At 36.6% G+C, this 20,054-nt stretch overlaps 1 protein-coding gene across 3 annotated transcripts in view; it reads right to left on the bottom strand.

Annotated features, from left to right (window-relative positions):
* Positions 1–296: 296 nt before the first annotated feature.
* PLXNA4 (plexin A4) overlaps positions 297–20,054 on the bottom strand; it is a 1,021,577-nt gene continuing 1,001,819 nt past the window's right edge. For all 3 annotated transcript variants that reach the window (XM_063926762.1, XM_063926763.1, XM_063926764.1), the window contains exons 31-32: positions 15,739–15,889; positions 297–7,534 (exon numbers count right to left, since the gene is read on the bottom strand). In XM_063926762.1, the coding sequence (XP_063782832.1) occupies positions 7,439–7,534; positions 15,739–15,889 (247 nt within the window). In that variant the 3' untranslated portion in view covers positions 297–7,438. The remainder of the gene's footprint in view (positions 7,535–15,738; positions 15,890–20,054) is intronic.

Here is a 20,054-nt window from a genome sequence, read left to right as displayed (position 1 = left end):
ATGCTGAATTTACACCTTCATTGAACAACTGTATTGACATTTTATTGCCGTCACATTGTATAAACTACTGTAACTTACCAATTAGTTTCATTATATTCCTTTTTTAGACCTGTTTTACATTCTGTCTTTCTTTCCTTTAGTTTTTTCCCCGTTTCTGACTCCCTGTCTTTTCTTTTGTATCCGACACCATGGTGCACACTCCCACCTTCACGTAACATTTTATAAGGCTTGTAACAAAGAGAAAACTGCTTTCAATTTTTTTAAATAAACTTTATTCTATATTACAAATAGTTTGTTTTTTTTCATTTGTTTTGAACTGCAAAATAGGAATGCATTATATTTACATACACAGGTATACAATTATAACAAAGTTACAGAAGCTTGCCTTTACCAAGTTACAACTCTTTTTCCAATTTAAATAGTATATTTAAACCTCCATTCTAATATGCTTCTTTTTTTATCTCTTTGAGGCTCTCAGTAACACTGGACTCATAAAGATATGAATATATAGGTGGAAGCTTTATCAAAAACCATAATAGCCAATAGGATACCTTCGGTTTGTACAGGGTTCTTACCTAGAAGAGTGTGTGTAAGGATTCCTGGTCAAAAATAGATATTGATGTTCATAGGCATTTGTACGTACTAATATGCACCAAATTTATATACGATATACAATACTTTGTAAGGAGCATCATAGGGCATCTGTACATTCTGTGTGAGATAACAATTTCAATTAATAAAATATGGCAGGAAGACATCAGAACATTGACAGACACATTGTTTAATGTATCTATTTATTCTATGTATACTCTCAGATTGTGGACACGGAATTTTGTTTTAGACACCTCTCAAGCTGGAAGATGCTTAGAAGATCATTCTCCAAATTGGCCACAAAAGAACATTTTTACTGAACCAATGATTAGGTGTTTAGAAGAATACAGTCCTTCGTAGAGTTTCTGTCACTCTACATCAGTTACATCATTACACATATGAAAAGGAGAATAAGCTTTAATGACCTGGTTACAGCAGTATAAAAATGAACACCATGTACTACAGTAAATATTAGTACTACCCGTCATATACAGTATGTAGCATTATTATGTAAGTACAGCATTATAGGGAAGTTGGCCACACATACATTTATATGGGGGTATCCTACACTTTAAAGTTTCTTCAAAATGTTTAGCCCTATGCTAAAACTGCAGAGCTAAAATTTAATTAATGGAATAAAGTAGCATTGCAGAATGATCTGCTAATTTATAGGACCATTTTTCATAATGCAAGTTCATATATTCATGTAAGTGGCATGCTGGGCTATCTCTAAACATTGATATACCCCAGCAGCGTTAATCATTTTAATTTTCTATATTTAGTGCCATCCACTATCTGCCATACATGTGTATTACATGGAGGGCCACCGGCAGTAGCGGATCTTGCCACTGGCAAGCAGGACTTTTGCCCGGGGCGCCGCCTTCCGGAGGGTGCCGGCGCCATCCGGAGGGCGCTGCACCATGGCAAGATCCGCTACTGTGCCCCCCGCTGGTCCTCCGCTGTGAAGGGAACCAGATGCTACGCGTGTAGTTTCCCTTTGTGGAGGGGACCTTTGCCGTGCGGTGCGCGATGACATCATTGTGCACCGCACAGCATTGTGGCACAGACGCTAGGAGTCATAATTGACCTCTAGTGTCTATGCTGATCCAAGGAGAGGAGCGGTACTGGCGGAGGTCTGCAGCAGTCTGGAATCAGGAGCGGGGATAGTAAGTATAATTTTTTTTTCTCTTTCAGCGGCACTACAGGGGGCACAAATTAGGGCATAACTAACCACGCCCTCGTATGAAGCCACACCCCTATCATTTTGCCCGGGGCGCCACAAAGGCAAGAACCGGCCCTGGCCTCCGGAGAAGTTGCTGCATTACACATTTGAGTGCTGGATGTTTGGAACAATATATATATATATATATATATATATATGTATATTTATATATATATTTGTTGTAGGGGTACCACCAAATAGACTCAAAATCAAAATACAGTTATTTGAAATATCATTTTCATTTAAAAAAAACCCTCATGACAATGCTTCTGAATGTAAGTTTTGGATTATTTTTCACGCATTTTGCCTTTTTGATATAATATTGCATCAAGTAATTTGCATTATTGTATGAATACAAAAATAAAGGTTTAGTAGTATATTATCTCATTTTACAGACTTATCTATTTCTACAACAGTGTGACAATGACAAACCAATGGGAGACATGCATGATACAACCTTTTCAACTCTTTAGTAAGGATAAACAAATTGATTTGTTATAATCAAAATTGTAATTATTATCTTTTGATTTGGCCAAATATAGATACTTTGGTAACATTTCTGCCTGTGGTGTAGGGCGTAATTAGCTTAGAATACAGTACTTTCATGTAGTTCAAATGCAAGTGACCAGCTAACCACTAAGAGTCATACAATCCTCTGCTGCCATACAAAAAGGAGTACTGTTACGGGACATAGTTACAATGTGCATTTTGGAACCTTTGCGTTATTTACCAATTATGGATTATTGATATTATTTTAAGAAAAATACATTTTGAATGTATTGATTTAGATTGGATGTTATATTCACAAATCAATATAAAACATAAGAAATTATAGTAGGGTGACATAATGTAACACTATTCTTTCAGTCATATAAAATAACATGACACAATAATGCACATTTGTTTCCAACAATCACTTGATCAAACAAATGGCAAATATCTCAATTAACTCTAGTGTAAGATTCAACGCCCTGCATTAAACATTTGGAATGTAGCTTAATATTCTACATGTGAATTATATTATTTTTTATAGTCATTTTTTGAATATATATATATATATATATATATATAGAGATATAATCTTAATTATACATTATACTTTAAAAGTTGAAAATTCATTCCATAAGTGTTTACTTGCTAATAGCTTTTACAGAAGTTGTGGCAGTGGTTAAATACAGTAAATGACATACCCAAAACACAATGTACATTTCCATGTATTAAGTACTGTACATTAGAGAGGAGTAGTGGTGAGCTGATTTTACTCTTGGGGCCTAAATTAGACATTCAGAAAACCTACTAAAAGATCAGAAAAGGTAAGTTATTAACATGCAAAGGCACAGTGATAATTTGTGATGTCACATGAAAAAGCCCATTTTGCAGGATAGCTCATGGATTTCCAGATTGTGGGAATGCAAATTGTTCTTCTTGTGAAGGAAGAAAGTAAGTGGATCAAGGTCATTAATTACTCTGTGTAGGTTAGGTACAAGGATGGATTTACATGCAAAACAAAAATGATATAAATGAGTTGGAAGCCTTATACCCCGTTCAGGTGCACTTTAATGAAAAGTGCATTTCTACCAATGTAATAAAACATCCTAATGTAAAATAGTATAATACAATGCGTAATAAAGTGTGACTTGACCTCATGATTATTAAAGACATGAATAATGTTAATCTGAGCAGTATTTTAGGTGAAAAGTGGAAAACTTTAAATATATTAAATTGTTGTTTTTACAATTTTTTAAAATTAGGACATTTAAATAGACTTTCTGGTAGATGTTTCAAACACTAGGATTCAGGGTCATAGGGAGGGTTTGATGAGCAGTTCCATTGCCCAGGGCCTTGGGGGCAGGACCATTGCCTTTGCGTGATGTCACATTTTTGGGGACTGCACAGGGTGCTGAGGTGCCCTGCTTTTTGGGACTGCTCGGATGTTAGTGTGCACATACACATTTGCAATATGTGTACAGTAATTAGGCACTTTCGCACCCTTTGCATATATTAATGTTCATACATTACTCGAAGTGTCCCAAAACCAATGCAACAGAAATGTTAGCTATGGAATATGCTACAGATGACATTCTTTATTGAAGTTTTAATGTCCTTTTTTTTATTAACTGGGCCTACACACTAAATAGAACTGGTTATAATGTATTAAATAGTTTTTAATTTGGTAGGTGATTTTTGTAAATGTTTCTTTGTCTGTCACAACTGTTCTAAGTGTCCTGTAAGTGTTTAAACACCAGGACAAATTAATCTTAACAATAAAAGTGATTCTGCATGCTACAGTATACAATTGTTCCTCACTTTCTTCTATGAAATTATCCAGCTACTGTAAATATTAGGTGTCTTGCTTCACATAGCTAAAGACATGCTATAGCTGCTCCTGTAAAAAACATTGATCAGACAAGTACTGTGTTCTTCTAATACAGAATTATTAGTTTTTTAAAGAACATAATATTTTAATTGTGGCAATAAAATCAACTGTGCCTTCAAATCCTAACATAGCCTAGTCATTAGCTCACTATTCCATTATACTCACTCATACCTATAAATAAAGAAAAATATACCTGGAAACACATATTACTATTTGATATATTCAAAAGTACTATGTAAAGTTGCTCCTAAACTTTCAACAAAAAGCCTAGCATATAAGCCCTTTAAATGAACTTTTCAACGAAATAATTTTTTGGTGAACAAAAAAATTTAAATAAATTTTCAGACCAGGAAACATAATACAGAGTATTCTTATATTTGTATTAACCCAATTTGCTATTATTATTTTTGAGATGCCCATGCATTCTCTTTTTTTTTGTACAATAGGCTTCAATGGTCCCATCTCCAATGTAGGAAACAATGGAACAATAAGCTTTCAAAGAGTACCAGCATAACCAATATGTTATTTATGTAGCCTAGATCAGGACCTCAACCATTGTATATATTCGTGGGCCATACAATTGTTTAGAATAAGGTTAAATATTTAGCAATGGGTTTAGGGAACAATGTGCAGCAAGATTCAACAGGTCAAGCTGCACTATATATTAATTTATTAAACCCCTTTCATTTTGCAGGCTTTGATAAAGATTCCACCTTAACATAGAATATAGTCACATGACAAACCACTCAGATCAATGCTTTCAGGCAGACAAAAAAAAAAATCGAAAAAAGCAAAGAACTTAAAAAGGGAAGAATAAGGAATAAAATGGGAACCACATCCACATCATCAGCAAGGCTTTAGTTGTCTCTCAGATTTAACTGTATTAACATGCGCTATTTTCAATATAAAATAAACTGAAAGCTAAGGTATGTACCTCTGGAACTCCAGGGCAAACACCCTACACATTCACAGCACAAGCCTGGCACATCCCAAGGCAGGAAAGAAGAGTTCAGAAAAACCAAAACAAAAAAGTAAAGGGAATAAGATGGGCAGCTTTGAAGCTCACGATGGTCAACACGAAAAATTACATTTTTCTATATGTACTTATTTTGTTTTTATATTTTTATTTGTCTGAGGTTGCCATTTAAAAAAAAATGAAAAAATATGTACCATACAAACAAATATAAGCTAAAATTGATTGAATTAGATAGCATAGTGGTCTACTTGTATTCTCTCTGTACAGCTGTGCAAATTCCATTTTTGACTCATCTTCCAACAGTTAATGTGAAACATCTGGACTGGATCATTCACAAATGCATTCACGTTTGTCCTTGCCATTATTATCCTTGGGAGGGTGAGAAGAAAGCCTTTGAGTCGTGACAATGTCATGCCACCATAACCTTTGGTTTTGTCTACAATTCTTTGAGTATGTTGCTTCTTCTTCCCCTTGCTAATTGTAGTAGCCAACCAATGCTTCAGGTTCCAGTTAATGGCATTTATAGTTCTAAGCCACCAGCCAATTCCAAGCAAATGCTATAAAATGTTCAAATAAGGTGCATAAGGGATTAAGTGCTCTCAACAAAAATAAACACAAACCAATGGTTGTTTTCTATCGGCTTTCAGCTTGTGCCAAATTAAATCCATTCTAGCATATTCCATTATTTGAGCTATATGTAATTTATTTTAATTAAAATAAACAGCATTATTAAGGATTACATAATAGGAAGATTTGTAACGCTTTGTTATTGTCTTACAATGATAGTTACATTTTACCATTTAAAATACTGAACTGTCAATTCCATAAGATTACAAAAGAAGTTAGAATAACATTGGAAAGAAGTTGGAATAACCTGGAATTACAGTGCAGTAGCCTTAAAATTAGTAACTTATTGTCACTATTGTTGAATGCATTTACAAGTAATGCAAACTTTTTCAACAGGTGACATTTTCTTTTATCATTCCGAATAAAAATTGTGCTGATATTCTGTTTTTATTTATTATTTTTTTGCATCATGAGTATTGTAATTTTGTGCTCCTTATTCCAAATGGCAGTTTCAAAAACATCTGATGAACATTTATAATCCACAGCATCAGAACATTCCTTCTTAGGCTGAATAATAAAAAATTAATGATGACTATTTGTCACCAAACTGTATAATAGTTTTTTTTTACTATTTTATATTATGTTTCAGGGTTTACAGTGAATTGTGCTAAAAGTATTTAACTGTTTGTGATTAATAAAGTCTGGAAACAAGAGTCATAGATTTCTGCTGTTTGTATAACTTGAAATTTTAGACGTAATTATTACCTGCTGCTAAGGTCATGAACAGCAAGCAAAGTGCATCTAAAATGAAGCATTGTGTACTAATTTACAATGCTGGCATTTAAGGGACACAAATTAATTTCAGGCAAAAATATGAAAATGCCAATGAGAAGTGCTGCACATTTAACAAAAGGACATCTAATGGGGTTTGCGATGGACATGTTCATTAAAAGTTGTCAGTGTATGAAATGAATGTTCTGTATGTGGTATCATGAACACTGGGGTCTAGAATGTAGAATTTCGTTACAACTAGCTTATAAACCCATCAATATGCATATAGAAAGAAATCTACATTTTTGATAGTAAATTTGAACTTAGATAGTATCCAACACTTTTAGCTACATGTATGATAAGTTACAGGGCAGTGACAACTTCATTTTGAAAAGGGTGAAAAGGAAAAGACCTTAAAATAAAAATAACTTCTGTCTTCTAATGCCCTCTAAGAGATTAAAGAAGAGTTTTCACATGTTTTTCATGCTCCATGTTTGAAGGTTTGCACTGAGTAATAAATCAAGTTATTTTGTTGGGAGATCAATAATGCCTTGTTTTGCTAAAGAAGGACTCCATTGTGTGTGTTGGTTGTTATAATGCATTAATACTAGGTTCATGATCCATCCATACCAGGTCATGGCAAGGAAAGAAGCTACAAGCAGCACAGCAGATAGGACCTTCTAGCTTCCCATACTGATACGGATGAGTGTTTATTTGTAAGTAATAAGAATGTTTTGCATTCCAAAGTTATCCACTCTTTATTCTTCCTTAATCCACTGGACATTTTGATGTATCCATGAGGTTCATAGATGAAAGAAGAGGAAGCAGAAGACCCTGCATCCAGCCAACCAGAACTTGCACTTGGTAAAGATGACAATCTTGACTGAGGCACGGCTTGGTTTATCCCTTCCAGGGTAACCTGGAAGAACAGTTTTCAGCTGTCTATACTCATCAGGGCAATGACTTGTTCTAATTTGTAGGCAATTTTTTGTTTTCCAGCTTGGTCATCTTGATCTAAAGCTGTTAAAATCTGTAACATAAATAATAAAAGGTATTTAGGATACACAATCACCATAAAGCATGAAGACATTAAACAATCACGTACATGGACTGTTATAATTCCTCCACTATTGTACCATTTATTTAACGAGAAGACATAATGACATGATACTTATGACACAGTAGTACTTGTTTAGATAAGCTTCATAAGATAACATATTTATTAAGTAATGTTTTAGGTTGAATTAAAAACAGTTTGATCTTCAGATATTCTGATTAAATAATGTTGTCCAGCTGTCTGCTTTATGGAGATAGCACTAGAGTAAGAAATATCAAAGACAGTAAAGGGGCGTAAGCCCGGATTCTGAGCTGGGTGTAAAGCAAAAGAAAAAGTCAATTTGCACCTTGACAAAACCATGCTGCTCTGCAGGTGGGGCAGATTTAGAATGTGCAGAGAGATTTAGCCTTTGGAAGGGTGTGTCCGAGCTCAAATCTAAATTGCAGTGCAAATATAAAGGTGTGCAGCATTTGTGGGCTACTGTACATGCAAAAGCAGCCAGCATTTACCCTGCATGCAAAAAGCAAAATAAACGTATTTGCGCCACTTGCATTGCAATATGGTTTGTTGAGTGCAAATAATTTTTTCCCTTTCTCTTTTTTTTGCTTTGCGGTGTATTAAAAATCTCTCCAAATATATACAGAGAGTTCAACATAGAAATTTAGATTATATAAAAAGACCAGTTGTCAGCAGGAAGGTAAAGTAACATGACTTCCTCTATAGCTATATTTTGAAGTACCACTATAGAGTACCAGACAGTTTACTGATACTGTAGATAATGAGAGAACATTCTAGAGTGAAAGTGGTGCAGCATAAGAGAAATACTTCACAAGAGAATATTACAGTACAGTATGTCATAATAAGGAATAAAAAAAACTGTTTTGCAGTATAAATATGATACAGTACAGTAGCTGGAGATTCCTTTTATATTTCTTTGAGACCTTGGATAATAAATGTAATCTTATAGGCCTCCCAAAAAAATTGCAAATAGCCAGATATGAACCAGCTAGTTCAAAGTTGGTATGAATGTTGGGAGATATACAGAATTCATAGCTATAAGGCATAGAGTTTACCAATGCTGGAAAATGGCATGAGCAAACTGCACAGGAGCTTATCTAGATATTTGCACATTTTTGCATGAAGCAGAGCAGTTCATGAAGGATATACAGTATGTATATATTTTATTGATTATCTGGAAAAAAATAGCAAAAACTCTTAATACAAGCATCGGTCACCTCTACTTCTAAGCATATGGTGGGGCTGATGCAAAGTTGAACATTAGTCACTTGTAATTACAGATGTGCCCTCAAATGTTGTTGCTGTGGTGCGTACTTGCTAAATTCAAAGGTACATGTGTGCGCATGCACCCATGATCCACTCGCATTACCCTGAAAGGCCACAGATGCCAGTATACGTAGCCTGGAGGCTCATACATTCTTGTGATGCGTGATCCTGTGCATATGCATTGCAGCAACGTTATATGAAGATATATCTGTACTTCTTTATTGCATACCTGGAAGTAAATGCATTTATAGAGCATATAAAACAGGCGTATTTAGGTCTACCAGACAACTGTGCATAGCCCACAATGCCATCAAAATGTTACAGTCCAGTTAAACCCTACAGTTGCAACTGGAAATGTAACTGAAATGTATATGACCCTGCAATATCTGTACTTGGATATGTTTGTTTCTGGGGAATGCACAGCGCAAATACGTGCAAGATGCTCTTTGCAAATGGCCATACTTTCAACTCCGCATCAGCCTCATTGAGAGCAATGTACTGTGCGCCTGATACAGATGCATTCGCAACTTTGACGGTGTAGTGATTATCAGTAGACTGCACGGTATGTGGTTAGCATAACGACAGTCAGGATCCCGGCAGTCACAATACAGGGGCAAGGATACCCATAGGGGGACAATAGAACCTGTGGTGAGCCTGCAAGGGACTTAGTTACCCTCACCACCCTGCCGGCATCCCAACGCTCAGGATGCCGATGTCAGGCTAGTGACAATCGGCATCCTGGGTGGCAGGATTACATACCGAACCCGACTGTACATGTGTCATGGTGCAGTGTGCAGGTGCCGAGGCACCTTTGTGATGCCGCTCACAGTGAGGAATCAGTTACAGAGTGATTGACAGGAATATACCAGTTGGGGAGATAATAAGGAGTCCCTGCAAAAATGCAGGCATGTTGTGACCATTTCCGGGATGTGTCTCGGCATGCCACTGCGATCTAGTACACATAAAACATGTAGCCAGTGTCGCAGTTCCCATGGCCATTCTGCGTGGCTGTGGAGGCACACAGGGTATATATTTGCATCATGGTTGAGACGGAGCACGCAGTTACTGAGCATTTTGCAATGGCTTCAGTGGACGACTCCTGCACTTATGGGTGACTTCTACACTTGCATTGCATTGCAGTTCTGTCACTGCATCAGCATTGCGACCACAGCTGAATAAGGCCCAGTATGAAAATTGTATGTGCTATAATTAACCATGTTATTAAATAGATACAATGGATAGAACGTAATTAAAATAACACAGTTAAGTTTGGACATTTTTAGAAAACTATCACGTAATACTCTAAAGAATTATAAATAAAAGTACTATATTGTGCAGTAGTATCACTAACAAGCATTTTTTCCTACAAAAAATTAGGACTGTTGAAGATATCAGCTAATGAAAAGAACAGTTTGTAATGACTAATTATATTGTGGCAAATGTCTGGCAAGACTAGACAGTACTGTTTTCAAAGGGAGTACAAGTGGCTCACAAAGAGATAGAGAAGCAATTCAGTGACCTAGTAGTAATGAGATTAATTCATCAACACCCAGATAGAAGCTTCTAAACAAGATGTCCTGCAATCCGACTTGCAGTGGGGAAATAAAACAATCAAGAACCTTTGTCAGAGTCTATGAACGCTATTGTATAAAACACCAGAATTATAAAAACAACTTTCTAGAAAAGTCTTATGTATATGTTTATAGAGTGCTTCAACATGCAACTAGTAAAAAGAAATAATTATGCTTTTAGAGGTTTGCTTTTTTAATTACAGTATTTAGGAATCGCAAAATATTCATTATATCAACTTTTTTAAATTTTCAAACATGTGCAGCTTTCATTGCTGGATTTGAACATATTTGTTTTATTTACAAGGCTTTTCCAATTACTGAGACTCTGTTATTATGATTGTCACTCCGATTATGTGGTCATGATAATAGTTACAGTTTATGAATTCTAAAAATTAAAACGGCATGCTATTTACAGTGTAAGTTTCAATTGGATTTTTTACAAGATACGATAGCATAATGGTTATTGCTAGTATAATTAAGATGTGAACTAACAAATGTACAATCTTTTAGAAATAATTTATGAGTTCTAAAAAAGAAATACAATAAAACAAAACTAATTACAGTACATGCTGGAAATCACTTACAAAGGGCAAAATGGCTACTCAGCACAAATACAGTTTTTGACATGCCTTGCAAGTGCATTGGGATTTCTGCCGGTATACTGTACCTTGTACTGTAGCCCCATCCCCCATTTTACATTGCTGTAATCTGGGCATTGTAGAGCGGGAGATGGGGTCATGATGATGCAATCAAGCATCCATGCCCCCACTATCACTGACCTGGACAGTCACAAAGTCAGTAAGTATGAAGCACAGTTGCAACATGTGTGTGTGTGTGTGTGGGGGGGGGGGGGGGGGTGAGGGGAGGCAGTAAAAGTGCTCCCATCGAAGTATGAAAGGAGCACAGTGGAACGTTTGAGTGCAGGTATGGGATACCATTTAGCATTGTAAGGTTGCTGTAGTGAAATAAACTGGTGTATGATTTGGGTGGAAACATTCTGTTATGTTCTAACTTCTGTACATGGTGATTGTCTTATGAGAAGTGGCAAGCTTGCTTGCATATACAGTATGCTTCTCTGCTGAATGGGACCCAGTAAAACAAAGGCCTTCTGCAGAGAGATGTAATACTAGGTGTGTTATGAACTAGGTTATTAAAGTGACACCTTAATATTAATGTATTAATGTACATTAATGCAATAAAAACAGTCACAATTGTCATCTCACTTTCATGGATAAAGCCATAATCAGGCTGAACCAAACAATATTATAAAACACACAGGGAAAGCATAGGAACTAAAGTTGGGTATTGATGTGATGATTACAGTGCACCTCTTAAAACGATCCTGCCTCCCTGCACAAAGAGGCACTCTTTCAGCTTATGTAGGCTGCTCCAGAGTGTGGAGAGAGCCAAGAACCTTGATGTACAGTATACTGGGTAGACCACTGAGAGGCACTGGTGCAAAATGCACAGTGTTTTGTTGTGCACATTGGGGTTTCTTAAATGGACTCCACCAAATGTGAGCAGTCAGTAGTACACGGCAACATAAATACTTTCTTATATGGTGTAAAACATTATATCTACACTCAAATAATCTATCTGGACTTGCAGCTTTATTCTTGTTTAGCTTGCAATTTATCCAGTACTGATGGCAGAAGGCACAGAGACTATCTCTGCCATCTGGGAATAAACAGTAGGTATAAGTCATATCTGCCAGATGGATAGCTGTGCATTATGAGACATTTCAACTGGCCACTATGTGGACTGTCACTGAATTTATTTTGTATTATAATGATTTGACCTTACCAGACAATGCTTGGATAAAGCAATTTAAATTTTATTGTAATATATGCTTATATTCCTTTACTCTCCAGGCCAATTATTTTATCATCTTTTCTATACAGCTGTGGTGCCATATTAATCTGTGATATATTGTAGGTACGGCAATTATATATTCTTACACCTGATGCGTTTATTTTTATATATATATTTTAAGATGCCTATTAACTGTTATGTTTTATTTTACGTAAGGCTTAATTTATATGCTACCCAATTTTACTACAAATGGACATGATAGGTTTGCATGAACAGTACAACTGAGAACCTCATAGCTGCAGTTGGCACAGCTAAGGGGGTCATTCTGAGTTGATCGCAGCAGGATTTTTGATAGCAATTGGGCAAAACCAATGTGCACTGCAGGGGAGGCAGCTATAACATGTGCAGAAAGAGTTAGATTTGGGTGTGGTGTGTTCAATCTGCAATCTAAATTGCAGTGTAAAAATAAAGCAGCCAGTATTTACCCTGCACAGAAACAAAATAACCCACCCAAATCTAACTCTCTCTGCACATGTTATATCTGCCTCCCCTGCAGTGCACATGGTTTTGCCCAACTGCTAACAAAGTTCCTACTGCAATCAACTCAGAATTACCCCCTAAGTGTGCTCTACAAACCATGTTCACTCAAAAACTCAAAAGTAACATTACTGAAGTGCAGCAGCTCTGGCTGAATGATAAGACATGTGACAGGAACTGTATTGTACTGTTTAAACAAAACAATTTGTGTTCCATACAGTAGGTATACTATACCTTCCATCAAAGCCATATGTGTCAAATGGGTGCTGGGTATACAGTATTAACCTATACATTCTACTGTACATTATCACTGAGCTATCTGTATCATGCAAAATCACAAGGTGGAATCCTATGAAAAGTTCACGCAATTAGACAGAGCTACTGTTGTGCATAAAGGTCAACAGAATAACAGCTATCACTCAATGTTAACAGCTATCACTCAATGATAGTTATGTTCATTTCAACTGGATTGACTGTACTGCAGTGTTAATGTACCTAATCCAATATCAGGCCGTATCTTGGATGCACAGAGAGTGCATATGTACAAAGTGATGCTATGCAGTTTGTTTTGCTATTGTCAGCTGTTGAGCTGGCAAACGGATATCAGCAGCCAATTAATTCCCCTCAGCCAATAATTAAGTACGTTTTTAATTAGAATGAAGAATTTCCTGCCATTTGAGATGGGTTGAGCAATGAGATGTGTTGTGCAATGAGATGTATCCTGCCATAAAGCAGGGAAAGCCATTAGCGCTTAGGGATTAAAACTCTCAAGTTAGATTTGACTTTGCAGGCTGCATAAGAAATTATCCCACCATACGAATGACTCAGTATCCAGAGAATCATTACCATAAAGCATACAATATGTACTATTATCTGCCTGTGTCGCTTTATCAGTATGTATCCAAGCATATTTCTGTACAGGGTCCATATGTTTTCTTAATTTCTTTGTTGATATTTCTATGGCTCCCCAGATGTTCCATGTCAGTCTCTGATGCTATGCTCATCACAGAGTTGGCATCGCTTCATAAGTTTGTCTCTTTTCCCAAATCCTCATACAATGTTAACCAATAACAGATGCCCTGTGCATTGATCTCTGCTTTAAGATTCCCAGATCAGCAGTGTGAGTGGATGAGACTGACGTTTAAGGTGCAGTATGACTCCTCAAATGATCATTAGTTATGCCCACTAAATAGTCACAGACCTTGACATAAATAAGACCATTCTCCTTCCTCTCTATTCTTTATTTGTAAATAGTAAAATTCATTGCATGCCGAAGACTGTTTTATAGATCAATAAAAGTAACGTAAAAAAAAGAAGAAAGAAACCTCCACAACTCTTTATTAAGAAGACACAAATGAATCCTGATAAAGATTTTTAGTTTGTTGTTTTACTGATCACATATAATAAGCAGCGCTTCATTTAATGTGCAAAACTATATTTTCTATCATATGATTTTCTAATTTAAAGTGTTATTTTATAAAGTAGACTTGCTTATTTTACTTTATAAAGTACAATCATTGTTCAGTGGAAATAGCTAATTAAAAAGGTATAAAATGATGACTACTTATTGACTAAGCTAAATCAAAACCATGCTAGTACTGTAATATAGTATTTCAACTACCCATATGGGTTATTTTGTGACCATTTTATAAACATCAAAGCCTGTATTCTACAATGCTTGACTATCAGACAGTTTTTACTAATACCTACAAATAAAGCTTACTATTAAACCACTTTAAAACCTTCAAAGCATGAATTTTTCTTACAATAATTTCCAGTTCATGCATGATAACAATGATCTAACTCTTTACATCATACAAAGAGATCAGAATACTAATTTGGCATAATCTTTGCTCTAAAACACATTATCCTACTTTCTAATTGAAATACAGTAGGATGTTTCTATATAAAATTAGTTGTTGGAAAAGGACACATACTGTATAAAAATACTTTCGCTAAATATTTACATGTTGACTATATATTGCCATAAAGAAATAAACACATATGGGCATACATGCTACACATCTTACATTTCATAGCTATTCTCTTCTCCCAAATACCATTAATCTCTACCAAATTTCAGAATATATTATCCTTATTTTTCAAGAACTAAGATACCAGGGGCGGGATGCATAAACCATCACATCCGCATTAAACATGTGGTTTGGGCTTCCTGAAATACGAACACACCAAAACTTAGGGGTTCTGACTCGAGTCGAATTGAGTCCCAGATTGGAATCACTTTGGGGTTCCAAGTAGCACCAAGTCCTGGCTCGGGTCTGCTGTCAGTTTGCAATTGGAATTTAAAAACTGAACTCAGGTTTTGTATTGAATGTAAAAAGGTCCAAATGACATGATTTACCAGTTTTTATCGATTTTTATCAATTATTTTGCAATGTTTAATGGTTTTTTATTGATTTTATAGGAATTGAAAACAGAACCAAAACTGAATCCAAAACAAAACACTTGAGGGTGGTTTTGCCTAAGCCAAAACAAAATGATGGATTAGAACCAAAACCAAAACATGGGGGTTGGCGCACTCATCACATGCATATTGGCATTAATTAACGCAATATGCATGAAGATTTCTGCAAAGGGTAGCTCTCCCGAAAAGAACTGTCCTTTGTGATCAATGAACCTCTGGATTTAGGACCCAGGAGTCTATCTGCACAAGCGGCATATGACACACGTACCACGGGGGTGCTGGGAGAGCAAAGGGAAAGGAAGCCCATAGGTTTATTTTGGGTAATACCATCTAAAGATGGCGTTACCCCCCTCCCGGGTCCAATCTCTGGAATGTATCAGATTCCATAGCTTGGTGCATAGGCAGTAAGTATCCAAACCTTTTGACAACAGCTTTTTATGGAGGTTTGACTACAAAATCAACTTTGATGCATCATGCCCCAGAGATTTACAGTTAGATGAAACAATACATGGCTTAAGATACAATATACTGTAGAAGTTACATCTTACCTCTTCACTGTATTTCCCAACGTAGGAATAGATCTCTGAGAGCGAACTCATGGTGTTAAACTCATTCATGTGCATACGAGATTGCTCCGCCAGATAAGCATTCATGTCTTGGTCACTTATAGCCGGCATTTTGGCAATGTCAGAATAGTACCTTTAAATTAAACAACACACAATATACATTTATAAACAATAAAATAGATAAGACAAAAACAGATTAGAACATGGTATAATGAAAACTGCACTATAATGCAACATTTTCAAACATGCATATAAAGTTAATCATTTGCATTGTACTGTACATTTACTGAGCTGAAATGACTCAGAGTACAAATAAAAACTTGGTAGCACAAGTAGACTGGAATTGATACGTTCAGTGTCTATTTATTTATAATGTATTTCAAGCAATTAACATTTTGTTAAAAGATTAGACATTTTATATATATTTGATTTTCTGCCAACACTAATTGCTTGCTTTGATATTAATAGAAGTTAACCATTCCTTAAAATTGATGTCCTAGTAATTCTAAATTGGTAACTGAATAAGAAACTGATTCTATTTTGTTACATTCCTAGGTCATAAAGCTTGATACGGCAATATCATATAGTGCTTCTTATCATACAGTCACTTTACAGTCCCTATGGGGAAATTAAGGTGTTTTGCGTGCTTGACACCACTAGATGGCGCCCGATGGAGCAATTCAAGTGTTACTCCACTTGGCCATGCACAGCCGCCGGCGCTGACATTATTGTTATCTTGTTCCTCAAAGGTATGGGTGGGCCTGTGCACAGGTATAGGCACAAGAAGCAGATGTGGTTGTAATCTAACGGGTAAAAATCTTTAACAATTCTGTTGCCTTATGCTGAGCTACCTCTAAGACAAGAGTTACTGGCCATGTGTGAATATTACTCCCGTCTGAACTCACAGCTATTTCTGTGGAAGGTGAATTTTGATGATATGACAGGCTGTCTTTTTGTTCTCGTGCCTATGGAACTATGGGAAACTAAGGGACTGCTGATGTATTACCGTGTCTAGAAAAATAAAATTGGGTGTTGACAAGAAAATTGGCTCTTCTAACTTCCATAACTCATTGTTAAAAAATACCAAATTGTATTATATACTGTAATGTGCCTATGTATATCTATCTTTAGAAGAATGCTCAGTGTCAGGTTCTGGAACACCTTTCCTAAGGTAGCACCATAGATGGAAGCATTGAATGAAGTTTTCCATGATCGTCTAGCCGACTGCACACATAGGACATGTCAGATCATTTTTTCAATCACTATTCCCAAGCCACTGTACTAATTATTCATTTAGAAAACGTTATTAGTGGATGAAAGGAATCTGACTCTCAACCATGAATATTCGATCTTCATTGTATTACATTCCCTTAAGATTTTTACATCTTTTGACTCATTAAGGAATGCTGTACTCTCTATGTCCTTCATCCCTCGTGTAATTCCTGTTGAGCGAACGTAACAAGAGGAAGGCAATCAGTCATTGCCATTTGCATCTGTGCTTTGCTGTCAACTAGTTAATTAGACTCAATCATTTACATATTTAATTTCTTAATTTTGACATTCTGGGCACCAAAGAAGTACAGGATGTCACATGGTACATGAATTTATAAATGTGAGTAAAAGACTGATATACTAGAAGAGTTGACAGGTGTCCTATGAACATCACAATGGCACATGCTGAGTAAATAGACAGTATCAGAAGTATCAGAAGTTACTGTATAACAATTGGGCCTGTTATATAATGGAAATAAGCAGTCCAAGGGGGTAATTCAGACCTGATAGCTAGGCTGCATATTCTCACAGCCTGTGATCAGGTCCGAACTGCGAATGCGTATGCACCGCAATGCGCAGGCGTGACGGACCACAACGACGGGGATCAATGCATAGCAACGGGATGGTGCAAAAAAAGCGATTGCACGAGCGATCACAAGGTGACTGACAGAAAGAGGGTGTTTGTGGGTGGCAACTGACCATTTTCAGGGAGTGTCTGGAAAAACGCAGGTGTGTCCAATCATTGAAAGAGAGGGTGTCTGACGTCAATTCCGGTCCTGGACAGGCTGAAGTCCTGGGCTACGCAGAGACTGCACAAAAGCAGTTTGTGCAGCTCTGCTACACATGCATTTGCACACTTGCACAGCTAAAATACACTCCCCCAGTGGGCGGAGACCTACTGATCGCAGTGCTGCAAAAATCGCTGCCCAGAGATTAGGTCTGAATTACCTCCTAACTTACAATCAGGACTGCCATCAGAAATTGTGGGGCTGGGGCCCGGGACTGACAAAATGGGCAAAATTAAATTAATGAATTTTATATATATATATATATATATATATATATGAGATAAAAAGAAATATATATTCCCAAAAGAATTAATATGCTCATATGGAGCAACACCAAATTATGCCCCAGGCACCATATTAAGTCCCCACAGTAATGCCCTTGTCACCTTATTATGCCCAGTACCTGCTGGGATTCTGCTCATTGTCAAGGAATCACCCCCCTCCCCACACACAGGCCGCTGCTGCCACTGCGGGTCTGGCATCCCGTCAGGGGCTGCTGTTCATCCCTGCCTGCTTTAAACTATTGACAACGTCCCTCCCAAAACTGTTGAAAACGTCCATCCGAAAATGGCAGCCGCCTCAGAGGAGACAGTTATTAAAGATACTAGAGGAGGCCTCCTCTAGTATCTTTAATAACTGTCTCCTCTGAGGTGGTGGCCATTTTGGGAGGGACATTTTCAATAGATTGATGTGGGCGGACGGGGATGAACGGCAGCGGGGGTAAAGAGGTGGGCGGATGGCAGCATGAGCTCTCTGTCAGAGAGGCCGGGCCTGGGACAGCTGTGCCCCCAGTAGCCCCCTGATAGTGGCCCTGCTTACAATAATACTGACAAATACATCGAAAATTCATTGTTTAAATACAACTTGTTTAGCTTTGGGTTTGCAAAAATTAAATGATTTTAGCTGTTTTTATTAATTTACAATAAATCTAAAACCCAAGATTTGGATTTTAAATACAAATTCCACGCACATCTGATGGGAGGGGGTACATGTGAACCGAGTGGATATACCTTTCTAAATGGATTACAGGGGTATTAGAGCAGTATTTATCATAAGCACAAATTGGATCTATTCTTGCTAAATAAAATAATGCAGATGCAGTGTTTCAAAATTAATTATTCACAACTGTATTATTTTTATTACAGTTTATGGCCTTTAATTTATATTTGCTGTGGCAGGGAAAAAAATGTAATGTAAGATAACAAAATAACAACTTGTTTCAATACTTTATATTTTATTTTAAAAAATGCAGGAAATGAATAGAAGAAATATAAGCTGATATATACTGTATGTTATATTTTAACTTTACCATAAAATCTGTTTCAGATTAAAAAAAATTGACCATCATTTTATTGTATACAATTGCCATAGTGTGTATTCACTGGTGCTACTTTCACAAGAATACTTCCATGTATAAGCCTTGCTGACAGCTGCATTTAGCTTGCTGTTCTGGAAAGTAAAATATTGAATTCCAGTGCAGTTCACAAGCACTAGACTGGCAATCACAAGTTTGAAAGTTAATTTGTATTCAAGAAAACACACACATGCTTTAAGCCCATGCTGGAATTAGCAGCCTGTACTTTGATTCTGTGATAGCTTGTACAGGTGGGAAAACAGCAGTAAGAAAAAAAATCGCTATTTCCTATTTTTAATGTAAAATGTAATAAATGCCAACTGTGTTCATTCAGTAAAGAGACAGATCTATTACATGGAGCTGTGTTGAAAGTTTTCCTTTTTGGTGTATCGGGAATCTTTCAACCAGAATGTAGAGAATAATTTATACTACATACTGTATAGATGTACTGTAGCAAAATGGCATTGCACTCGCCTGTATGTGCCAACACAATATGTTTAACAGTACACCAAATGCTTTCTGCATATTAGACACGTAAGAAGTAACAGATGGGTTATCATGTTATCTCACACCTTTTATCAGACCAGCAGCTTGCGACATACTGTATGTACATAATGAGCATGCTTACAATAAGTCCTTATGCATGGCAATGTAAAACAGGGATGGGTCTCCACCACATTCTATACTTCATCACTTCTACACTTACATAGTGTGCTTGTTGCCAGGCAACTTGCACCATCCGGCAGTTAGTGTTTGTGGAGGAGATGTATCAAATCTTGGAGACAGATAAAGTGGAATTAGGTAAAATACCAACCAATCAGCATTTAACTGCCATTTTACAGACTGTGTATGAAAAAAAGACAGTTAGAAGCTGATTGGTTGGT

This window comes from Pseudophryne corroboree, chromosome 6 (genome assembly GCF_028390025.1).
Source record: "Pseudophryne corroboree isolate aPseCor3 chromosome 6, aPseCor3.hap2, whole genome shotgun sequence".
NCBI lineage: Eukaryota > Metazoa > Chordata > Amphibia > Anura > Myobatrachidae > Pseudophryne > Pseudophryne corroboree.
The sequence above is the reverse complement of the archived record's forward strand: the minus strand, read 5'-3'. Positions and strand labels throughout refer to the sequence as shown.